At 34.0% G+C, this 25,754-nt stretch overlaps 1 protein-coding gene across 3 annotated transcripts in view; it reads left to right on the top strand.

Annotated features, from left to right (window-relative positions):
• The window catches only part of STXBP5 (syntaxin binding protein 5 (tomosyn)), a 209,368-nt gene that overhangs the window by 54,750 nt on the left and 128,864 nt on the right, over positions 1–25,754 (top strand). For all 3 annotated transcript variants that reach the window (XM_011959439.1, XM_011959438.1, XM_011959440.1), the window contains exons 5-7: positions 12,930–13,064; positions 14,624–14,687; positions 19,499–19,582. In XM_011959439.1, coding sequence (XP_011814829.1) covers positions 12,930–13,064; positions 14,624–14,687; positions 19,499–19,582 — 283 coding nt within the window. The remainder of the gene's footprint in view (positions 1–12,929; positions 13,065–14,623; positions 14,688–19,498; positions 19,583–25,754) is intronic.

Genomic DNA, 25,754 nt, shown 5'->3' with positions numbered 1-25,754 from the left:
GGGGCCTATCATGGGGAGGAGGGGAGGGGGGAGGGATTGCATTGGGAGTTATACCTGATGTAAATGATGAATTGATGGGTGCTGACGAGTTGATGAGTGCAGCACACCAGCATGACACAAGTATACATATGTAACAAACCTGCACACTATGCACATGTACCCCAGAACTTAAAGTATAATAAAAAAAAAAATTGCAACATTTCCCCCATCGCTGAAATGAAATTAGCAGATGAAAGAAAAATATTTGCAGCAAACCAAAAAAAAAGATGATCAGATGATATATCTGATTTCATAAATAAGCCTTCAGAGTAAAAGGTGTTACTGAAAAATATATTTTAAGAATCCAATAAATAAATTACATGATTAAAGCAATGTTAATTATATAATTAATATAAAACTATGAAGTACAAATTGACTAATGATATTTAATAAAGAAATGTTCTGTTGAAAAAAAAAAAAAAAGAATTTTCAACCCAGAATTTCATATCCAGCCAAAGTAAGCTTCATAAGTGAAGGAGAAATTAAATCCTTTAGAGACAAGCAAATGCTGAAAGATTTTGTTTCCACCAGGCCTGCCTTACAAGAGCTCCTGAAGGAATCACTAAATATGGAAAGGAAAAACCAGTATCAGCCACTGCAAAAACATAACAAATCATAAAGACCAACAACACTATGAAGAAACTGCATTAACTAATGGGCAAAATAACTAGCTGACATCATAATGACAGGATCAAATTCACAAATAACAATACTAAGCTTAAATGTAAATGGGCTAAATGCCCCAATTAAAAGTCACAGACTAGAAAATTGGATAAAGAGTGAAGACCCAACAGGAGACCCATTTCACGTGCAAAGATACACATAGGCTCAAAATAAAGGGATGGAAGAATATTTGTCAAGCAAATGGAAAGTAAAAGAATAAAAATAAAAAAAGCAGGGATTGCAATCCTGGTCTCTTATAAAACAGACTTTAAGCCAAAAACTTATCAGAAAGTGTAAAGAAGAGCATTACATACGTAATGGTAAAGGGATCAATGCAAATATCTAACTATCCTAAATACATATGCACCCAATACAGGAGCAGCCAGTTTCATAAAACAAGTTCTTAGAGACCTACAAAGAGACTTAGACTCCCACACAATAATGGTGGGAGATTTTAACACCCCACTGTCAATATTAGACAGAAAATTATCAAGGATATTCAGGACTTGAACTCAGCTCTGGATCAAGCAGACGTAATAGACATCTACAGAACTCTCCACCCCAAATCAACAGAATATACATTCCTCTCAGCACCACGTCTCCCTTATTGTAAAGTTGACCACATAATTGGAAGTAAAACACTTATCAGCAAATGCAAAAAATGGAAATCACAACAGTCTCTCAGACCAAGACCACAGTGCAATCAAAGTAGAACTCAGGATTAAGAAACTCACTCAAAACTTCAAAACTACATGGAAACTGAACAACCTGCTCCTGAATGACTACTGAGTAAATAACGAAATTAAAGCAGAAATAAATAAGTTCTTTGAAGCCAATGAGGACAAAGACACAACATACCAGAATCTCTAGGACACAGCTAAATCAGTGTTTAGAGGGAAATTTATAGCACTAAATGCCCAAAGGAGAAAGCAGGAAAGATCTAAAATTGACACCCAGACATCACGCTTTAAAAAACTAGAAAAGCGAGAGCAAGTAAATTCAAAAGCTAGCAGAAGACAAGAAATAACTAAGATCGGAGTAGAACTGAAGGAGATAGAGACATGAAAAAGCCTTCAAAAATCAATGAATCCAGGAGCTGATTTTTTGAAAAGATTAACAAAGTAGACCACTAGCCAGACTAATAAGAAAAAGGAGAAGAATGAAATGGACACAATAAAAAATGGTAAAGGGGATATCACCCATGATCCCATAGAAATATAAACTACTATCAGAGAATACTATCAACACCTCTATGGAAATAAAGTAGAAAATCTAGAAGAAATGGATAAATTCCTGGACACATACACTCTCTGAAGACTAAACCAGGAAGAAGTCGAATCCCCGAGTAGACCAATAACAAGTTCTAAAATTGAGGCAGTAATTAATAGCCTACCAACCAAAGAAAAGCCCAGGACCAGACAGATTTACAGCCGAATCCTACCAGAAGTACAAAGAGGAGCTGGTACCTTTCCTTCTGAAACTATTCCAAGCAATAGGAAAAGAGGGACTCCTTCCTAACTTATTTTACGAGGCCAGCCATCACCCTTATATCAAAACCTTGCAGAGACACAACAAAAAAAGAAAGTTTGAGTACAGTATCCCTGATGAACATTGATGTGAAAATCCTCAATAAAATACTGGCAAACCGAATCCAGCAGCACATCAAAAAGCATATCCACCACGATCAAATTGGCTTCATCCCTGGGATGCAAGGCTGTTTCAACATACACAAATCAGTAAAAGTAATCCATCACATAAACAGAACCTATGACAAAAACCACATGATTATCTCAATAGATGCAGAGAAGGCCCTTTATAAAATACACCACCCTTCATGCTAAAAACTCTCAATATACTAGGTATTGATGGAACGCATCTCAAAATAATTGCTATTTATGACAAACCTATAGCCAATATCATACTGAATGGGCAAAAGCTGAAAGCATTCCCTTTGGAAACTGGCACAAGACAAGGATGCCCTCTGTCCCAACTCCTGTTCAACATAGTGTTAGAAGTTCTGGCTGGGGCAATCAGGCAAGAGAAAGAATTAAAGAGTATTCAAATAGAAAGAGAAGAATTCAAATTGTCTCTGCAGATAACATGATTGTATATTTGGAAAACCCCATCATCTTAGCCCAAAATCTCCTTAAGTTGATAAGCAACTTCAACAAAGTCTCAGGATACAAAATCATTGTGCAACAATCACAAGCATTCCTACACAAATAGAGACAGAGAGCCAAATCATGAGTGAACTCCCATTCACAGTAGCTACAAAGAGAATGAAATACCTAGGAATACAGCTTACAAGGGATGTGAAGGACCTCTTCAAGGAGAACTACAAACTACTGCTCAAGGAAATAAGAGAGGACACAAACGAATGTAAAACATTCCATCCTCGTGGATAGAAAGAATCAACATCGTGAAAATGGCCATACTGCCCAAAGTAATTTATAGATTCAGGGCTATCCCCATCAAGCTACCATTGATTTTCTTCACAGAATTAGAAAATACTTTAAATTTTATATGGAACCAATAAGCCTGTATAGCCAAGACAATCCTAAGCAAAAATAACAAAGTTGGAGGTATCACGCTACCTGACTTCAAACTATTCTACAAGGCTACAGTAACCAAAATAGCATGGTACCAGTACCAAAACAGATATATAGACCAATGGAACAGAACAGAAGCCTCAGAAGCAACCCCACACATCTACAACCATCTGATCTTTGACAAACCTGACAAAAACAAGCAATGGGGAAAGGATTCCCTATTTAATAAATGATGTTGAGAAACCTAGATAGCCATATGCAGAAAACTGAAACTGGACCCCTTCCTTAGCTTATGCAAAAATTAACTGAAGATGGATTAAAGACTTCAATGTAAGACCTAAAACCATAAAAACCATAGAAGAAAACCTATTCAAAACCATTCAGGACATAGGCATGGGCAAAGACTTCATGCCTAAAACACCAAAAGCAATGGCAACAAAAGCTAAAATTGACAAATGAGATCTAATTACACTAAAGAGCTTCTGCAGAGCAAGGAAGTTAGCATCAGAGTGAACAGGCTGGGAGAACGTGGGAGGAAACTTTTGCAATCTACCTATCTGACAAAGGGCTAATATCCAGAATCTACAAAGAACTTAAACAAATTTACAAGAAAAAAGCAAACAACCCCATCAAAAAGTGGGTGAAGGATATGAATTGAGACTTCTCAAAAGAAGACATTTATGTGGCCAACAAACATATGAAAAAAAGCTCATCATCACTGGTCATTAGAGAAATACAAATCAAAACCACAATGAGATATCATCTCATGCCAGTTAGAATGGTGACCATTAAAAAGTCAGGAAACAACAGATGCTAGTTAGGCTGTGGAGAAATAGGAATGCTTTTACGCTGTTGTTGGAGTGTAAATTAGTTCAACCATTGTGGAAAACAGTGTGAGAATTTCTCAAGAATCTACAACCAGAAATACCATTTGACCCAGCAATGCCATTACTGGATATATTCCCAAAGGATTATAAATCATTCTACTATAAAGACACACGCACAAGCATGTTTATTGCAGCACTATTCACAATATAAAGACTTGGAACCAACCCAAATGTCCATCAGTGATAGACTGGATAAAGAAAATGCAGCATATATACACCATGGAATACGATGCAGCCATAAAAAAAGGATGAGTTTATGTCTTTTGCAGGGACGTGGATGAAGCTGGAAGCCATCATTCTCAGCAAACTAACACAGGAACAGAAAACCAAACATCGCATGCTCTCACTCATAAGTGGGAGTTAAACAATGAGAACGCATGGGCACAGGGAAGGGAACATCACACACTGAGGCCTGTTGGTGGGTGGGAGGCTAGGGGAGGGATAGCATTAAGAAAAATACCTAATGTAGGTAATGGTTTGATGGGTGCGACAAACCACCATGGCATGTGTGTACCTATGTAACAAACCTGCACATTCTGCACGTGTCCCAGAACTTAAAGTATAATAAAAAATAAAAAAAGAATAAACGCTTTACAGTGATATAATAAACATAATGAGAGAGACAGTGATAGACACAAAGGACAAAGGATAGAGATTTCAGCCTCAGAATTACAGGGTTTTCGGGGGATTTTTTTGGGGAGAAGGCAAGAGAAAATCTAACAGTGGAAGGAGAAGTAATGATCAAAGGCATAACTGAAGAAAATTTCATGAAACTAAAATAACTACATTGAAAGGGGTAACTCCTGGCATAATTGTTAGGTTTAAAAACACATTTGTAAATTATATTCTGATGACATTATCATCTCTGATAGAACTAAAAAAAACAACGCATTTACCTGACACTCCCTTTCCTCCTCATCCTTTTAGACATTATTGGCTATAAAGTTAAACATGTGTCTTTAAAAGTGTAAGGGTAACCATTAAAAGGACTGAAAATATTAGGAGCATTAGAGGACAAAAAAGAAAATGAAAATAAATCAGCAATGGTCAGAAAAAGACATAAAATGACAGAAATAAAAAGGACAGTTAAACAAGATGAAAGAAAGGTTAACTTAATCAGTAATCAAAATCATTACAAATGTATGAAATTTGTTTAAAATTTTGAGATTTGCAGATTGCAATTAAAAGATACTCCACAAAATATAGCTGTCAAACTGCTTATAATAGATACACTTAAAGCATAATTATACAAAGCCTGAAGGTAAATGGAAGGAAATAGGAAAAAATGTACAGACTATACAAAAAATGTATAATGTCTATATGGTGAAAATATTAAAATTATTTTGAAAAATAAAATCAAATAGCATTAGGAAAAATACCTAATGTAGATGAATGACTTCATAGGAAGGAATAATCAAATTTTAAATGATCACTTCTGTCCATATTATACATTCATCATTTTTAGTATTTAGTAGTGTTCTAATCAAAATTTTTAAATTGTTGATGGGATTAAATAAACTGATTTTAAAATTCATACGGAAAAAAGAAAGACCCAGAATATTCAAGACAGTTTTGAAAAAGAAGTAAGAGATGGTGGGACTTACTTTATTTGATATCGCAAATTTTTATAGAGCTCTAGAAATTAAAATAATTTACTAATTACAGGTGGAGGCAAACAGGCTAAAACACGGTATACATTGTTCAGGAACGTGTATATCAAGAGAGGACACATTTAATATATGATGAGGTGGATTGCAGACAAGGAAAGGATGCAGTAAATAAAAGACACTGTGACAATTCTTAGCTAAATGGGGAAAAGTGTCCTCTACCTCATAATTAAAATAAATTGCAGGCCAGTTAAAGACTTAACTGAATCATCTACAGAAAAGCTAAAATTAAAACATAGAAGAAAATGATGTAAGGAGTATGTGTAAGACCTTGGCAAGGAGTGCTTAGCAGTATATGCAAAGCGTGAGCTATGTAATAAGGGAGATGTAATTTTTGTATTAAAATATGAAACTTCTGTGCAGTATGCTTACAACAGTTAGAAGATGAACCTCACCTACCAGGTACTGATGGATAAGAACAAGAACAAGATAAAACCTAACAGTGGCTCACACCTGCAATCCCAGCATTGTGGGAGTCCAATGCTGGAGGATCACAAGATTCAGAAAAATTTATGCATCTTCCTTTTTAAAAATAGCTTTCTTCCCACTCAGAATTTCTCATCATGTTTGTGTTTTTTATGAAAATGAAAATGTGGAAATGTATGTTCCAGGCTGTTAATAAAACTTATGGAGAGAGTAAATTTTGGCAGAGGGAGAGGCAAACAATAAAATAAGACAAAAATTATTTAAGATATTAAGTTTACATATATGTACAAATAGGTTAATGTGTGTATATATGTATGTGTGTGGAGAGAGAAACTTTAAATAATAAAACATAAGCCATAGACTGTAAGACATTTTGAGTACTCCTATCCAGTAAAGTACAATCGAGGGATAATTTCATATGAAAGTGAAAAAAGAAAGATAATGTGATTTTTTTCGTTGAAAAGTGCAGTTTAACAGTGCACTGATGAATACCAGTTTATTTCAGTTTTTCCTAGCATTTGTTATATAAAAATGCCCTGGCATCTTACATTCCCCAAGATAATTACGAACAGATCTTTAAGAAATCCCTTATACAGCAGGGAACAGTTATTTCATTTGTTGTTATTTCTTTAGTTAATATATAATGATTTTCCTGTTTGATATTCACTGTTTCACTTGATATTAAGTTGATAGTTATTTTGATAGTTATTAATATTGTTATGCTAAGGTCTCATTTCACAAGAAATGTTAATATTGTGATTTATTTGGATATATTTCTAAAAGTTTTAAATTATTTTATAAAAATTAAGATATAATTAATAAGGAATATAGTAAATCAGTACAAATGTAAAACAACATTCAAAGATCTCTAAAGCTTATATTGTGAAACATTAATATTATACTTCTGGGTAACATAGATATCGGTATTTTTATAAAGTAGCTATGACAGTTTCTCAAAAAAGATATATGGGACTACACATAAATCCTTGGAAGAGATTTATAAATTGCTTTCTCTTGACTGCTGTTTTTAAAAATATATTTCAAAAAACATTTTAATAAACATTTTTAATGTTTTTTAAAAATATACGTTTATTAATGCATATTTAAATTTTTATTTCATAGCAGGAGAGTATAAGGTACAATTAAGAAGATTACCAGGCTGGGTGCAGTGGCTCATGCCTGTAATCCCAGCACTCTGGGAGGCCAAGGCGGGTGGATCACAAGGTCAGGAGATCAAGACCATCCTGGCTAACACAGTGAAACACCGTCTCTGCTAAAAAATACAAAAAATTAGCTGGGTGTAGTGGCGGGCACCTGTAGTCCCGGGTACTCGGGAGGCTGAGGCAGGAGAATGGTGTGAACTGGGAGGCGGAGCTTGCAGTGAGCCGAAATCGCGCCACTGCACTCCAGCCTGGGCAACAGAGCGAGACTCCATCTCAAAAAGAAAAAAAAAAATTACCAAATAATATCTGCTTCTTTCCTATTTCCTGTTTAAGTTTCTGGTCATTGCAAGTACTGTGATAAATTGTGGAGAGACATGGAAGTTGTTATTAACTAAGGGAGATGAAATGGAAGATTCCAATGCAGTGGTGAGCATAATACGAATGTAATGAAATTTTCTATGTGAAATTTTAAAGGGTAACTGGAAGAAAGACGCATCATCCTGTTTCATGAATTTTAGGTGAAAGGTTACAAAAGAGCCAATATGAACAGATTTTCAGGATTACTAGGAAATTCCCAGGTGACAAAGAGCAAAGGAACTTAACCTTATGTTCAGAGTCACAAAGTTATGAAGCAATCTCCCATATTTAAGGAACTGTAGTTAGACAATGCTGGGTGGGTAGTCAAGAGCAGAAAGGCAAGAAAGGTCTACTTCATGAAAGGCTTTTTTTTTTTTTTTTTTTTAAAGGACGGAGAGGTGGTGCAGTCATGGCCCACTGCAGCCTCAATTTCCCAGGCTCAAGCAATCCTCCTGCCTCAGCGTCCTGAGTAGCTGGGACTACAGGCGCAAATCTCCAAACCAGGCTATACATTTCTTGTAGAGACAAGTTCTCACTGTATTGCCTGGGCTCATCTTGAACTCCTAAGCTCAAATGATCCTCCAGCCTTGGCCTCCCACAGTGCTGGAATTGCAGGTGTGAGCCACTGTGCCCAGCCATGAAAGGCCTTCTGTACAATTATAAAAAAGTTAGATTCTCAACCTTTTTCAACTTTAAATAATCGAATAACATCATCTTAAGATACATTATGAGCAGGTATTTTTTGGACTATAGACTGTCATATAAATTGCAGATTATTTCCTTTCTGTGTTTCAATGCAGGAACAGAAACCACTGCAGATATTTTACACATAAGAGGATTTAACACAACAACCTAGTTGTTTAAAATAGTATTTACAAGGGTGCAGACTTACTGAATTTTAGAATGTATTGCCATAGCTGCAATGCAGGGAGTAGGAAATAGGGCTGCTTTTATGATTACCACCTCTCACCACATGAAGCTCATGAGCAGACGTGGAATACTGTGTTTGGTCCCCACTGCTGCTGCTCCATAAGTGTCTTCTACCATTCAGATCTCCATAAACATCCTTGTCAGCAGAGATAGCAACAGAAAGACGGTCTCTGCCTCACTTCTGCCTACAAATTTCAAGCACATCCAATTAGTAGAAATGTAGTATCATGTAGAACCTTAGCTGTAAGGTGAAGTATGTTTTAGTTTTCCAGCATCTGCGGTACAAAAGGGCATATGGGAGGAAGTGCACATGGATGCTGAGTACCGGGGACCAAATCCTGCACACTGTGTATCTCTACCCTTTTTTCCCAGATGTAGGTACCACAAAATGTCACTAAATATGGTTTCACTAAATATGGTTTAAGAAGCATTATGGTAGAAGGGAGGAAGCTATTAGAGTCTTTCAAGTAGATAATGTGAACTTTCTTTGCTTCAAAAAGGTAACTCTTGTGGCAGCTTAGAGTGGATTTGATGATCAATGATAATGGTTTAAATTAGGCTCAGGCCATGAGGATGGAGAGGGAGTACACTGGGAATATCTGATTGTTTTATTAATATAAGTTCTCATATTTTATATAGTTCACTTGCTCATTTAATAAAGACTTACTGAATACTCATTAGTCTTACTGAATACTCATTTTGAATATTCAGCAAGTAATAAAGTAATTAAGTAATAAAGACTTACTGAATACTCATTTTGAATATTCAGCAAGACATTGTGATATTTGATGAGAATATAAATGTGATGACATTTTCTATTATGTTGGGTTAATCTAATGGTTAATTTCGGCATTACTTAGGAAGCTGTACATATTCTTCTGTCAAAATTGGTAATAATAAAATCTTCCAAATTTGGTGCTTGACTACATAATATTTGATAGGCTTCTGCCATGGCTAAATATTATAGCAAATAGGATGTATGTGTTACTCCCTAGTACTTAACATTTATACATATTTTAAATTCTTTAAGCAAATACAGAACTGTCATGTTCCCAGTAACACTATGTGTAAGATATATTTAAGTCAAGTGCAGTATAGAGATTTAGACTACAAGTTGTATTTAGTGGCATAATGAGGAGATTCAACTTCATTATCTGTGTGTTTCTATTACATTGTTTCAATCATTTTCTTTTCGCTTGGTTCAGCTTACCCATTTTAAGGTAACTTTTCAGTCTCAATTTAATATGCTGTTTCTTGTAATATTAAAATAAATAACCTAATTGGTGTTTCCTCAGTTTTAATGATTTTCATGTGGGTTTCAACTGTATATATTGTTAAATGTTACTATTTTCAGTATAACTTTATGTTTTACTAATAGACACCAGCACTAAAAACCTTAACTTGGTCTCCTGATATTAGTAAAAGATACAAGTAAAAATATGGGTCATTGTTATTTGTTTATTATCATTAATGATCTATATCACCATAAAATTAAAAATTAATCTTTGAGAAAAGTGAAGAGTTGATTTTGATCCAAGGCAGTATTTCAGCTTCATAAAACATACACTGTTTGTATTCCTGAAAAGTTTTGCTGGGGTCCTCTTAACTCTAGAAGAATTTGTTTTCCTGTATGTTTTTATAGCTTTTCTTTATTTTAGTTGAGTTTATTTTGTTAGTAATAGGCCAATTTTCTATTTCCGCATAAGAGAACATCCCCAAACTTAGAGGCTAAAATAATAGCCACTTTGTTTACTCATAGTTCTGTGGGTCAGCAACCAGGGTCTGGCTCAGCAGGAGTGGTCTTCCCCTGAAGTCACTTACACAACTGTAGTTATCCAGCTGCACGACCAGGTTGGATGATCTAGCTTGCCTTACTTGTATGTCTGGTGGTTGGTTCTGGCTGTGGGCCAGGTCAAGGTCTCCAACAGGCTAGTCTGGGCTTTATCACATGGCACTTGGGTTGTGAAAGCATTAAAAAAGAGACCAAGCCCCTCTTCCTTGCAAGTACTTTTCAAACTGTGCCTGTGGCACAACTGCTAATAATTCATTGGCCAATGCAAGCCACACGATCGATCCTAGAGTCAGTGTGGAAGGAGGATGTAATCTGAAATCTTCTACGTTTGAAATCTGTTTGTCCCAAAGCTCTTCAATGCCATTTGTTTCATTGTTTACTTTTACTAAAAAATGTTAGATTTCTGTTTCATGTGACTCACACGTTTCCTTAAAAAAAAAAAAAATCTATTGTGGATAATTTTCTTAAAACTATTAAGTAACAATAGCTGTCTGTCCGTCTCTGTGTGCAAACATGCACACACATAACACGTAGTTTTAAGTGCTCTAACACATTGCTCCTTTTAAGTAATCAATATAATTTATTTATTATTATATAAAATCTTTCATATCCTTTAATTTGTCATTTAAACCCTCCATAAGGTAAAGATTCTAATATCACTGGCATGGTATTATATTGTTTGGTTGCAACTGGAAGTTTAGTTTTTTCACTCTTCCTGTTCCTACATGTTCAGAGCCATGACAGTTTGCCAGTTAAGAAATTCTTGAGTTCATTGTGATTTAAAAAACATTAAATTTTTCTCATTTTACTTAAATGATGCTGGTAGTTATAGAGCAGAGTAATTTTTAAGTTTGGTGGTGCTTTGTACAAATATACTCCCATGATTTATATAGTTTTTTAAAAAATGAGTCATTCTAGAGATCTTATTAAAGTATTGGTGCCAAACTAGTTAAGTGAACGTTTAAGTTTCTTGTTAACATATTAAATACTAAATATTTTGTTCTTCTCACTTCTGGAAAACATAATGATGCTTAAAATATCTCAGTAATGTAAGTTAGTTTTATAGTTGACTGAGAAAAAAAGTCTTAGGACGGTAGTTAATATTGAGAAAGTGAGCCCTGTGGAGTAACAAAGTACTATCAAATGATTTTGTTTATTCACTAGACATGTCTATACTTGGTTAAATTTACATGAATTCTTTAGAAAGAGAACGTTATAAAACACTCAACAGAAATTACAAATAGATGAAGCTTAAGTAATTATCTAACTGAACATTACCTCTAAGAAAGAATGAGAATGACTTGCATGTATATTTATTTGATAAGTGTTACCGTCTTCAAAATTCTCTGTAATAAAATTGTGTGTTAATGGAAATAGAAAATAGTCTGTATGCTTTGCCAAGTGCCTAGTGCTAGTATTGGCAGTCTGGCAGTCATTATTATCATTTGTGTTGTTTTAAGTGCTATTCCTTTAAATTGTAAAGTCTATTCTAAGATTCAAAATGGTGGGGGGATCTGTAGGAAAAAAAAAAGCATTATAGATTTTCACCAGATACCTTTTTTTTTTAACTTTTTTTTTTTAATATTAAGTACAGATTTATTAGTTTTTTGTGAGTGTTCTTTTGATGTGGCAATTTGTAAAACTAAGTGCTACGAAAACGATAAGAGAAAAAAAACAGGACAAGATAATATTCATTATTTACCTTGAAATTAAATGAGCCAATATAAAAGCTGTCTGCAGTTGTCAGAATGATAAAGTTTAGCAAATGCATGCAAATTATTGTAATTTGTTAGTGAAGGCCTGCCATATCATCAGAACATAGGAAGAAATAGTTCAAATATATTTCAGTAACATTGTCTAAGGCTGAGTACAGGGGGTCTCTGTCCTTCAAGAGGCCCACAAATTAATGAGAAAGATGGACCTTGACAATCATATAAGGCAAGCCAGATAGAGATACAAAAGTATCTCATCAGTTTAAATGCAAGTGGTATTTGAATTGAATCTTTGAAGAGAAGGAAAGAATCAGGGAGGTGCATCTTGCCTGGAAGGAGTAGTAAGCACAGGTACTGAGATGGATGAGTGCTTAGTAATGCCTGAGAAACACAGTAGTACTCAAGGGTGATGTGGATGTTGAAATCATAGCTTATGGTCTAAAGGTTAAATTTGTGATATGTCCAGGATTACACAGTTAGTGGAGGACAGCCAGCTTTGAAATACATTCTAACTTCAAAACTCACCTTCTATCATGCCATGCTGTTTATTTACTGTAGGGCCTTATGTTTGATTTATAAGCTGAATTAGCATAATTACATATTAGTCACAATGAATAGATACATCTGATGGTTATGTACCAGTTTTGCTGTTCCTGAATTATATATCATAATCAACACTCTAATGCAATCAGTAAAATTTACCATTTTTGAAATTTCTTTTTTGAATATATTTTTCTCTTGCAGGGTTACATTTTGCCATCTGCCTTTCCAGAGTAAGTGGCTCTATGTGGGCACTGAACGAGGTAATATACATATTGTCAATGTGGAGTCCTTCACACTCTCAGGCTACGTCATTATGTGGAATAAAGCCATTGAACTGTGAGTTTGAGCGAATATTTTGTATGCGAAAGCATCAGTTCTATGTATGACAATAGCATTGTATCATAGCCAATCAGTAAATCTGTATGGAATTAAGTATGTGATAGATGTTCTTAATATTAAGTACAGATTTATTAGTTTTTTGTGAGTGTTCTTTTGATGTGGCAATTTGTAAATTTAAATTATGCATATGTATATAGAGATATATGCACATTACATATGCATATATTTACATTTGTGTACACTGTAACACTAAATATAAACAGTCATTCCTACTAATGAAAAGCACTCTAATTTTTTCTGTTCTTTTGTCTTCTAATGATTTTTCTTTCAAATGATGGTCATGACCCACAAATGAGTTGCCACCAATGTTTGGAAAACACCGGTTTAAACTACTGCTTGATACGTTTTAAAATCATCAAATGTTTGCTAAAATTAATATAATAGAAATTAATTTTGTTTGATTTTACTTAATTTTGTTAAATTTTTACTTAATTTTTGATAAATTTGATAAATGATACTTGTTTTCATTTACTAATATTGGTAACAAAAACTAGGTTAAACTATAGGGCCCTAAGGATGTTTAGTGCTAACCCTTCAGTCTTAAATTTTTTGTATCTTGTGTCTTTCTACAAGTTTTTTCTTATATTTCTGGGATATCAACATCAAAGTTTAAGGATATTGGCAAGACCCTTTTCAATGTTTCTTTTTGTTTTTAAGCAAATAGTCTTGTATTGTTGCATTCCACAGTATTTACATCTTTTTGAGATAAGAATAATTCTGTGACATAGCTCTTAAGTCATGTGTTGGCATAGCTGTAATAGTGTATTAATCCTGATTTTTCTTCCTGTAGCGAGAATGTTATTGTCACATATCAGTCCTTTGGTAGTGTGGGTTTTCATGGTCTGTTCTTTGAATTGATCATGCCATCTAGTGGGTAGGCCTAGTGCAGGTATCTGTATAGTGTGACAGATGGCTCTCATGAAATGGAGTGATCTGTCAAACTAGGGAGTTTCTGAGTTAGGGGTATGCTTATTTTTACTCTATACGCATCAGTTCAACCATATTCTTATTTGTAGAACTTCTTTTTCTCTAAGCAGATAGAGGTGGCATTACTTTGCGTTTTTTTGTTTTTTTTTTGTTTTTTTTTAATAGAATGTTTTTCTATTTCTATTGGAACTAAATGGGATACCTAAATTGGAGGCTAGAATTGAGTAAAATAAGATAGGTGCTGCATTATTCAAAAATAGTAATTTTGAGAATTCTACCTTGACAATAGATTTCCTGTACTCAAATCTTTGACCAAATTGAAGATTCTTTCCTATGCAGGAAGTATACTTAGTTGTGAATTTTGCTTATTTATATGAGTCACTACTTCTTCCCTGATTCCTGTTTTGATCCATATTAAGAACTATATGCCTATTACTTATCACTTGTTGAAATCCTTTCTTTCCTTATAAATATAACTTATTTTCTATTTATTTTTATTGGAATGAAGTATGTAGCCATATAAAAGTTTTTAATTGAAGGGAAAATCTTACTAACTTTTTCTTTTTTAGGTCATCTAAATCTCACCCAGGACCTGTGGTCCATATAAGTGATAATCCAATGGACGAGGGAAAGGTAGAATTTTTTTGTAAAAAAAATTATGTATTATTTAAATGCACAAATTTTTGTATTTTTCAATAAACATACTATTTCAGGATCACATTTGTTACAAATTGAGATTGCCATTGAAGGTTGCATATCATATACATTTAATGCTTATTAGTTATGAAGAACAAATGAAAGAATTAGAATCATTTACAATTTTAAAGGACAAAAAAACCTTAAAACATAAGTCAAACTTAATGCTTATAATTACAGGTTATTTGTTTATATTTGTCTTATTCAGACTGTTTTCCCTGATTTTCTGTTAATCCTGATAAAAAGTTTTCTTTTGGTTTTGGATTCCTTTGAACACTGGTTATACAATTTTTGTAGCACTAATCAGATTGCCTTATGTTATAGTTGTCTTGATATCTCATCTCCCCTAAAATTTTTTTGTCATAAATAGTTCCAATTAGTAATGTAGAGTTTTTTAAATGTTATTTAATTTTTAATACTCTGAAACCAGTTTCATATAATCAGTATCTAGCTATTGTTAATTTAGGTTATTTAAGTCATTTAAAATAATAAATATTTTTGGATGAATATTTATTTTCTATTTCAAACCAATCTTTCAGGTAGTTCTATTTAATAATGATATTTTTCTACCTACATAATTTTATGATCTTAAGGTAAGTAAATACCAGGAAGTTTATTGCTATCAGAAATCAGTGAAGTGAAACTTCTGAATTTTGTGCAGGAGTTTAATCAGGTTTTTCATTTCCTCAATTGTGGGAGAGGTTGAGCTGATACACTGTTTAACACTGTTCTCTTAGTTTGCCATTGGGTAAACAAAAGGATAATTAGACTGTTTGGAGTTAGGTCATAATTATAGCATTGTATGCTTTGAAAGAAACTTTACATAAAGCAAGTATGAAGTAACTTAGATCCTTATTTAATTTTCTTTTTATACGAGATACTTATTTAAAAGCCAAGCTTTTGAATGGGAGTCATGGTAGGAAAATTCAAAACTTCCTTTCCTCCTTGAATTGGACATCAAGTCGTTGTAATTCTTCCTGTGTCTTTTGCTTTTCCTTTGCTTTCTTTTTTTTCTTTTCATTTCCTAAAAGTTTTACTATGTTGCCCAAGGCGGTCTTGAACACCTGGGCTCAAGTGATCCTCCTGCCTTGACCTCCCAAACTGCTGGGATTACAAGCAGAAGCCACTGTGCCTGGCTTAGAGTGCCATTTTAATCTTAATGTTCTACTGTTTCAAAGCTTTCAGTGGGTCTGTAGTGTCTAACAAGTAAAATCAGTTTTTCTTGAAATATAGCCCTGCATTTCCTTATTTTTTGGGATATCTTTACCTGAACGTTGTGCTGAAGCAAATAGTTATATTTTCAGTTATGAACTGCTCTTTGATGTTTCCATACCTTTGTTTATGTGAGTCTTTCTGTTTGGAATTCTCTTTCCATCTCTCTGCTGAATTCCTACCCATTCTTTAAGGCCCAGATTGAATATTTTTCTTTTATGATTTCTTCCCTGATAATCCTGACAGAAAATGCTTTTTCTTTCTTTCACATTGATTAGTACTTTAGTTATGAAATTTTATGTTATTTATCACATAATGCTTTGTATTAGAAATATGTGCATATCTTAGCTCCCCTGAATTTGAAAGACTCCTTGAGCACAAAGGTGATATTTATACAGGTTTCTATTTTCCCTAGCATCTAACTTACAATAAAAATACCAACTACTCAGTATATAATTATATGAATTATATATATAATTCATTCTATAAATAATGAGGATGGAGTAAATAAGTTATATATATAAAATTTTAAAAATATTAGGGTGCTAGAATAAACTGTATTATCTAAACTTTGATTTTTTGTAGACTCTTTCCTGTTTGCAAAGAACTCCTAGACATTTTGTCATTGAACAATGATGTAAGGTGATAGGGCAGGTTCCTTCAGTGCTAACTTTACAGGTGGATACTGCCACATTAAGTAAAGGTCTTGGCCGAGGAAGGTTAGACATTAGATAGGTTAGACTTATGATAGGAATAGCCACCATTTATTTAATTCTATGTGTCAGGCACTGTGCTGGCCACTTTATATACACTATTTCATTTTATCTTTTCAACAAATTGTAAATTAGAAATTTCCCTTACTTTACAAATGATAAAGCAGAGACTTGGTGACATTATGTGTTCCATAGCTCCAGAGCTAGACTTTGGCGGATCTGAGATTTGAAGAGCGGTTTCTTTAATTTCAGCCCAGGAGTACTCTCTGTTATGCTAAGCTTTCTTTCTGGATGTAGATTGGTTATGTATGTTGTAGAAAAATGTATTCATATTCCACATACACACTAATGCTTTTTCAAAGAGAAAAATTAGACAGGAATTAGTCATTAGTATATAAGCTCATTAACATCTCTGGGTTATAAAAGATTCCAGTAGGAATAAGCATTGAAGAATTTTCCAAGTTTAATTAAGTACTCTATCTTTAGTTTTCTGTTTTTAAATATTTATTATTATCTTGCTTTTGTAGGGAAAGGAATTGAAAATCTAGAAGATTATGGGCATAAAACTCTAACCTGTTGTCATATATTTCTAATATCCTTAGAATACTAGAGCTGGCTAGAGAGGTTAAAGTTTAACCCTCTTAAGTTATTAAGGTCTGGATAGATAAAATTATTTCCCTAAAGTTATATGGCTATTAAGTGGCAGATTTAATACTAGAACTCAGGTTACTTATAAGGTCCTAAGCAGTGCAGTGCTGTTTACAGGGTACATCAACCCTTACATTTTATTCTTTTTCTTCTCTTTCCTTATTCCTGAAGTTTCTCTTTTCTCAAATTCTGTATCACATGTCCAAAATATTTGAAAAGAATGGGAAAAGAAAGAGGAAACAAATACCATTTTTTCCAAAAGGTGTATCTCAGTTGCCTAGGTGTATCTCAGATTACCTAGGAAAGAAGAGATAAGGTCAGAAAAATTGACTGTATTCTGTACTAAAGTAGGAAACCTTATTTTGTTAGTTTTGATAGCTAGCCCTTCCAGCTGCCCCTGTACTCTTAAATCTTCTAAATTTGTCCTATTAAAATTACTGGTTCTGCCCAAATTTTGTTTATATCCCCAGATTACCCAAACAGATATAGACTAATCATTTTTCTAATTATTAAACAAATATTTATTGTGTGTCTACTATGTATTAGGAAGTGTATTAGATATTAGAGACATATAGATGAAAATGCATGGTACTAGGTTAAGAAAAGGAGCATCTTAATTTCTCTACAGGAACTGGGTAGACTTAACCAGGAAGCAACACTGAATTTAGACTTAAAATATTAGTAGAGGATTGCTTATTGAATGAAGGGGGGGGAGGTTTTAAGCAGAGGAAATCTCATACTAAGATTTGGAAAATACTGAGGTGGGGTCTGGGGGCAACACAGGTTCTATGGGCAGTGTATGTTGTTTGTGAGGCAGGAATATGCATTCCATTCTGAAATAGATGCATTCATAATAAGTATTTATAACATATCTGGCCCTGTGTGTTATGTTAGAGGTATTGTGGTAAACAAGATAAAAACTAATCTTTGCCCAGATATACCAGTTTTACAGACTGTACAATAATTCAGATAAGGAAAAGTCCATTATTATATTGTGTGGTGATCCTTCAGATTTAAAAAAAATAAATAAATAAGTGTTATTGGAGCACATAGAAAGGTAGGTCATGGAAGGCTTCCCAGAGGAAATGATCACTAAAGTAACACCTGAAAGATGAGTAGGACTAGTCAGGCAAAAAGGATGACATTCAAATGGAGTGGCCCAGGTAGTGAGGCAGCATGTACAAAGGCTCAAAGGTAAGAGAGAGTATGAACTTAAGAATATACTATAATGTATCGAGTGGCCGTGGTGTGGAAAGGGATGGAACTGGAGAGGTAAACAGAGGTCAAGCCATGATGGATCTTGTAGATCATATTACTGAATTTGCAGTTTATCCTAAAAATAATGGTGTGGCATATAAAAGTTTTAAACAGAAGCATACATTACCCCATTCGGTTTGTATTCTAGAACCATTACTCTAGCTACAATATGAAATGGGTTAAAATAGGAGCAAGACTGGAGTCAAGGAGACCCGAAAAGGAATCTTTGTGTCTTGAACCAGGGAAGAGGCACTAGAAATGAAGAGAAGTAAATTAGATAATAGACTGTAATTTAAATTTACATGGTGATTTTACCTGTTGGAGGAGAGACCAGAGTTACGAATGACCTCTAGGTTTCTAACCAGTGCCACTGAATAGACATGATAAGGAATAGTGAGAGACACTGCAACAGTGAATTCCAGAGAAGCAGAGTAGAGAAGAATATAATTAATTCTATTTGGGGCGCATTTACTTTGAGGCTTTTATGTAGATAAGTGGAGATGTGGCCACTGGAATTATGTGTCTGAATCTCACCAGAGGGATGTAGGCTGGATATGATTTGGAACTAATCGATATATAGATGGAGTAGATGAGATTGCCTCATAGTGTGTAGAATTTGAAAAGTTTGTAAACTTGAAAATACATACAGAAGTTTTGAAAAGACTTCAAAATGGTACTGTTTTTGTTTTCAAAAGTCAGTTGTATGTTGAGTCCCTGATCATCAAAGACATATAAATATGCCATGCAGTGTTCTCATTTGTCATTTGTGTGATTACTAATTAGCAGTACAGATATTTGTTTATATCATACATTTATACTCAACGCATGTGAATGATTGTAGTTATTTTCATTGTCAGCAAATAAATGTTTTATAATTGATATCATTCCTAGGTAATGTGCCTTTTTCTTTTATCACAGCTTTTGATTGGCTTTGAATCTGGAACAGTAGTTTTATGGGACCTCAAATCAAAGAAAGCTGACTACAGATACACATATGATGAGGTAATACTATTTTTGCTAGTAAAAGCTATGGTCATTTCTCTAATATAAAGCAGTTTCTCTAAAAACTTAATTGGTTATTTTAGTTTAGGCAAGCTTTGTAATTGCAATAGCACACAATTTATTTTGTACAATAGATAATATGTTCACACAATTCAAAAGATACAAAAATCTTTTTCCCACCTGCCATTTGGTTATCTAGTTTCCATACAGGTACCATGTTACCAGTTTCTCTCATGTTTTTCCAGAGAGACTGTGTGCATTTACAAGCATTCTATTTTTTCTTTTGTACGAATGATAGTATACTATAGACATTTATAATCCTCTAACTTTAAGAACCAGTAAGGATTAATTGTGATTGATAGATATGTCTTTTCTCTCCTCTTGCTCCTCGCTTCCCTTCCTTACCTTACCTCTCCTTTTTTGGCATTTATTTATTGAAGATAGAATCTTCCAGATGCTGGCTTTTTCTGGCTGCATCCCCATTGTCTTTAACATTTTTTTTCTTTTTTTGCCCTCAGATTTCCTGTAAATTGGATAATTTACTGAGGCTTGATCAAATGCAGGTTTATTTTTCATTTTTGGCAAGACTACTTCATAGATGATACTGATACTCATTTAGCTAGTGGAACCTTAGTGTCTATTTCAGATGTTGGAAGCCAGTGGTGGTTAAGGCCGAGATCTGTTACTGTATAGTAGTTGCAAAATAGGAGACATTCGAATTCTGTCTTTCCTTCTCTACTTATTATGTAGGTCACTTCAGTAAAGAGAACCTTTCTCTTATCTGCTATTCGTTTATATAATAGGACAGTTCGTATAGCAAAGACAGGATAAATATGTGATTCTTTCCCTTTATTTTAATATTCATCTTAAGGGGTTGTTCTATAATAGTTTCCATGATGACCAATTTATTCTTAGTTTTAGTTTCACTATGTGCTCAACAACTTAAACATATTTGATGTACTTCAGTCCACTGAAGTTACAGTTGCTTTTCACATTATCCTAACTTTGGTCAGTGTACCTCCTCTCTACTTATCTGTATATTTCTGAATCAAATTTAGAATAAGGTATTTTTCCATGCAACTATAACTTATTTCAGTGCCATGTCTGGTGGCCATAATTTAGACATCAAGAGTGTTCATGGTTTCCAGTTCAGTGAATACAGCTATATCTAGGAAATGTGTAAGTGGTTAAGATAAAATACATCATAATCTTAATAATAATCATATTGATATGTTCAGTTACTGAAACATCAGAGCACATTGAGTAATTATAGCAACATTTGACTACTTTGCACATGTTTGTACATTATCTTTGTAGGCATGACTGAAAGGGAATTCCCTTTGTTTTTATGACTGTATGCTTTTTGCTGCTCACTAGTCAAAATCTTCAAATTAAACAAGCATGTTTTGAATAAAGAGTTCCTACATTTCGGTGTAGTTGTGATCTGTAATTGTGGTCCATAGATGAAAGCAGATTTTAAAAACTGAATATTTTGGTTTTGCTTATTATTTTAAATAGTGATCTTGGCTTGAGCCATTATGGAGTCACAGGGACTAGTTTACCTTCTTGCTTTAAACAAAGAAACTGGGCAGGATATATGAAACAACAGTTTTCAGCAGTTAGACAGCAGGTCATGCAGAACAGGATTATTTAGAGAGGAGAAACAAAGAAGGTAAACCCCTCCATTGCTTTAGCTAATGGCCTGAAGAGATCTTCCAGTTCTTAGAACATGAAGAGGGAACCTAGGTGGAAGCTGAGAAGTCTCCCTAAGTTGAAAAGTCAGAGTTGGGAAATTGGGGAAACTAAGACATCTGCAGCTTAGAAGGCAAGGAATTAGAGAGCAAAGAGCTTAGAAAGAGAGTTATAGAAGTCTACAAGAGGACCCATGTCCTGAGTCTTCAGTTGAATACTGACTATTGCATGGATATAAGGCTTGGATGAGATCCACCGGAAAGGAAACAGTAGAACCATCTCTGTAGCACAAATAGGACTGGGAATAGTTCACATTCCCAACAGAGTAGAGAAACTTTGTAATACACAGGGTATGAGAAAGGGTATTCAGAAAGCTGTTGTTTCAGTGGTAGAACTAAACTAGCCCTACACTAATAAGGGCTGGCTTAGTTCATCCTAACGAATCTTTAAAGCAAACTTTGAAAGGACTGAAAGGACTAAACAGTTTTTAAGTACATAACTACATCCTAGGAAAAACACCCAAAAACATTTAGAAGAATATGAATAGTAGCCCAATATAAATTGTACAATGTCCAGCATCCAAATAGAGATATATGAAGTATGCAAAAAGCCAGAATATACGACCCATAATGAGAAGAAAATGAAAATAGAAACACTCAGAAATGACAAAGATGATACAATTGACATCAAGGATATTAAAACAAGTATTATTAAATGGACTCCATATGCTTAAGAAAGTAGATGAAAGCATGAACATGTTGAAAAAAGACATGGAAGGCAAAAATCACACAAGTGGATTTTTTACAGATGAAAAATAAAATAAGGTGAAAAATACTATGAATGGTACTACCAAAGGATTAATAAGCTTGAAGAAATAGCAGTAGAAACTACTTGATATGAAAGAATGGAGGAAAAAAGAACAGATCGTTAGTGAACTGTGGTACAACTTCAAGCAGACTAATATGTATATTTTGAATCCTAGGAGGAGAGTGGAGAGAAAGTATGTTTGAAGAAGCAGTGACCAAAAGTTTCAAAGTTGATGAAAACTATATACTCAGAGATTCTAAGAATTCAATGAACTGTAGGCAGAAGAAACACAAAACAAACTACATAAAAGCACAATTTTCAATTCCTGGAAACTAGTAATAGAGAAAATCGTAGGCACAATTAGAGGAACTTTAAAAGCTAAATTAAATACAGGGGAGCAGAGGCCGGGTGCGGTGGCCCCCACCTGTAATCCCAGCACTTTGGGAGGCCAAGGCGGGTGGATCATTAGGTCGGGAGATCGAGACCATCCTGGCTAACACGGTGAAACTCTGTCTGTACTGAAAAATACAAAAAATTAGCTGGGTGTGGTGGCGGGCCCCTGTAGCCCCAGCTACTTGGGAGGCTGAGGCAGGAGAATGTCGTAACCTGGGAGGTGGAGCTCGCAATGAACTGAGATTGCGCCACTGCACTCCAGCCTGGGCGACAGAGCAAGACTCCGTGTAAAAAACAAAGAAAAAAAAAAAACAGCAAATTTTGGTTTCTTAGGTAGAATGTAAGCCAGAACACAGTGGAACACCACCTTCACAGTACTGAAAGAAAAATTTGTCAACCTAGAATTTTATACCTGGTGAATTTTTTTTTTCAAAAATAAAGGCAAAATAAAGACTTTTATAGGCATTAAAACTGAAAAAAATAATCACTTGCAGACCTCAACTAGAAAAAGTTATGAGATGGAAATTTGGATCTATTCAAAAGAATGAAAGACTCCAGACATGGCAAATATGTGGTAGATATAAAAACTTTCTCATTTTTTATATCTAAGAGATCATTAATTATCCAAGCCAAATATAATAAAAGTGTATTGTAGGATTTTTGACATACATAGAGGTAACAAACAGACAATAATAGCACAATGGTCAGAAGACAGAGGACCGTTAATGGATTATTATTTTATACATAAAGTAGCATAATATTATGTGACAGTAGACTATGATAAAGATATGTATTATAAATCCTAAAGGAAATACCAAAGCAATGACAGCAGCAACTCAGAAAGTTAAGCTAAATATGAAATAAAATGAGAATTTAAAAATATTCAATCCAGAGGAAGGTAGAAGGGAACAAAGAATAGACGGAAGCAACAGTGAACAAACAGCAAGATGGTAGATTTAAATGCAGCTATGCCAATAATCAGATTAATAGTTTAAACACCCCATTAAAAGATAGCGATTATCATATTGGATAAAAAAGCAAAATCTAACCACATACTGTCTGTAAGAAACCCACTTTTAAAGATACAGATATGTTGGAAAAAAAGATAGATGGAAAAAGTCATATTAGCAGTAATCAAAAGGAAGCCGAAACGACTATATTAATATCAACAAAGTAGATATCAGAGTGTTTCACCCACCAGCTGAGTACACATTCTTTTCAGCTATACACAGAACATCACCAAGACAGACTGTATTTAATGTCATAAAATCAATCTCAGTAAATTTTAAAAGGTTAAACTCATACAAAATGTTATTTTACTATACAATTAAATTAGAAATCAGTTATATAAAGATAGACGGAAAATCTATAAATATTGAAAAGGGGAACAACATACTTCTAAATAACCCACGAGTCAAAGAAGAAAACAAAGAAAATTAAAGTATTTTAAACTGAAAAGAAAGATTTACCATGTCCTGTGGGATGCAGCTGAATTATCCATTATAGCATTAAAAGCTTTGTGTTAGAAAACAAGAAAGGTTTCAAGCTAGTGGCCTCAGCTTTCACCACAAGAAACTAGAAGAAAAAGAGCAGATTAAATCTATAGTAAGCTGAAGAACTGAAATAATAAAGAGCAGAAATCAGTGAAATAGATAACAGAAAAATAAAGAAAACTGATACAATTAAAAGCTGGATTTTTGTGAAGATCAATAAAATTAATAAACATATAGTTAGAGTGGTGAAGAAAGAAAGACACAGATTACCCATTGTAGAGGTGAAAAAGGATATCATTTCAGTTTCTACAGAAATACAGAGGGACTGATAAGGAAATAAGTCCACAATGCCAATAAATCCAGCAATTTAGATGAAATGGAGAATTTCCTTGAAAGATTCCAAATTTCTTGGAAGTACCAAAGCCCACTTGTGAATGAAATACTTAAGTAGCTCTGTAATTTAAGAATCAAAGTTGTAATGAAAATGTTGCCCACAAAGAAAAGACCAGGCTCAGCAATCTTGCTGGTGAGTTTTACCAAATAATACCTGTTGTACTTAGACTCTTCTTAAAAATAGTAGAGAAGGGCACACTTTGCAACTCACTTCATAAGGCAAGCATTACCCTTTTAACAAAACTAGAAAAAAAAATCATAAGGAGACTACAGACCAGTATCATTGGTGCACACAGATGCCTAAGTCATAAAACTTATTCTTAACACGTATTAATACACAAAATGAAAATCATGTGTTTTAAATAACAGTGGTGTTAGGTATAAATTCTAACTTCTAAATTAACTTGTAAACTGAGTAAAAATTTCTGGCTTTGTTTCCATGAATTTATGCTATTCTGTCATCAAATTTGATTTTCAGTGCCATTTTTGCCAGGTGTACAGTTTCAGATATTCAAGAAATTATTATAATTCTTTCTCACTAGGAGAGTTAAAAATTTAAGATTTTGACAAAGCACTACCTTTCCCCTCCCCTAATATTTATGTTCTATTCAATGGTATATTACTGTATTCAAATTTATTTTTATTACACAGGCACAAATGTATTAAATGACATAACAATTTTGGACATTTCTAATATAATTTTAAGTTCTTAGTACAGCTTTAATTGTTCATTTGGTCTCTTGGGGGTGATTCAGATGGGTGGGAGTAGTGGGAACAGAAATGTATCTTTGTGCCCTTGAGCTTGTGTTGCTTTGTAGCCACAGTTATTTTTTTAATTGACAAACTCTACTCTACCCTGGTTGTGTCTCAATGATAGATTTTGAGTGTACTTGGATAGTATTCTTAATATTTTACAGATATTTTCTACAGATGATACTTCATCTATATAAAATTTTATCTCTTTAATGGACATTCCTTTTTTTAAGGCTATAATGTATTAAAATATCAAGTATTGGCCAGGTGCAATGGCACATGTCTATAATCCCAGCACTTTGAGAGGCAGAGGCAGGAGGATCACTTGAGGCCAGGACATTGAAATTGGCATGGACAACATAGCAAGACCCTGCCTCTACAAAAAGTAAAAAAAAAAAAAAAAAATAAGCTAGGCCTGGTGGCATGTACCTGTAGTCCCAGCTACTTGGGAGGCTGAGAAACAAGAATTGCTGGAACCTGGAAGGCATAGGCTGCAGTGAGCCAACATCATACCACCGCACTCCAGCCTGGGTGAGAGTGAGACTCTGCTCTTAAAAAAAGAAAAAAAAAAAAAAAAATCCCAAAGCCTAGAATGGCACCCAATACACAGTAGGCACTCAATAAATCCTGGAATGAATTTT

Source organism: Colobus angolensis, unplaced genomic scaffold, assembly GCF_000951035.1.
Source record: "Colobus angolensis palliatus isolate OR3802 unplaced genomic scaffold, Cang.pa_1.0 Scaffold493, whole genome shotgun sequence".
NCBI classification, from domain to species: Eukaryota; Metazoa; Chordata; class Mammalia; order Primates; family Cercopithecidae; genus Colobus; species Colobus angolensis.
The sequence above is the reverse complement of the archived record's forward strand: the minus strand, read 5'-3'. Positions and strand labels throughout refer to the sequence as shown.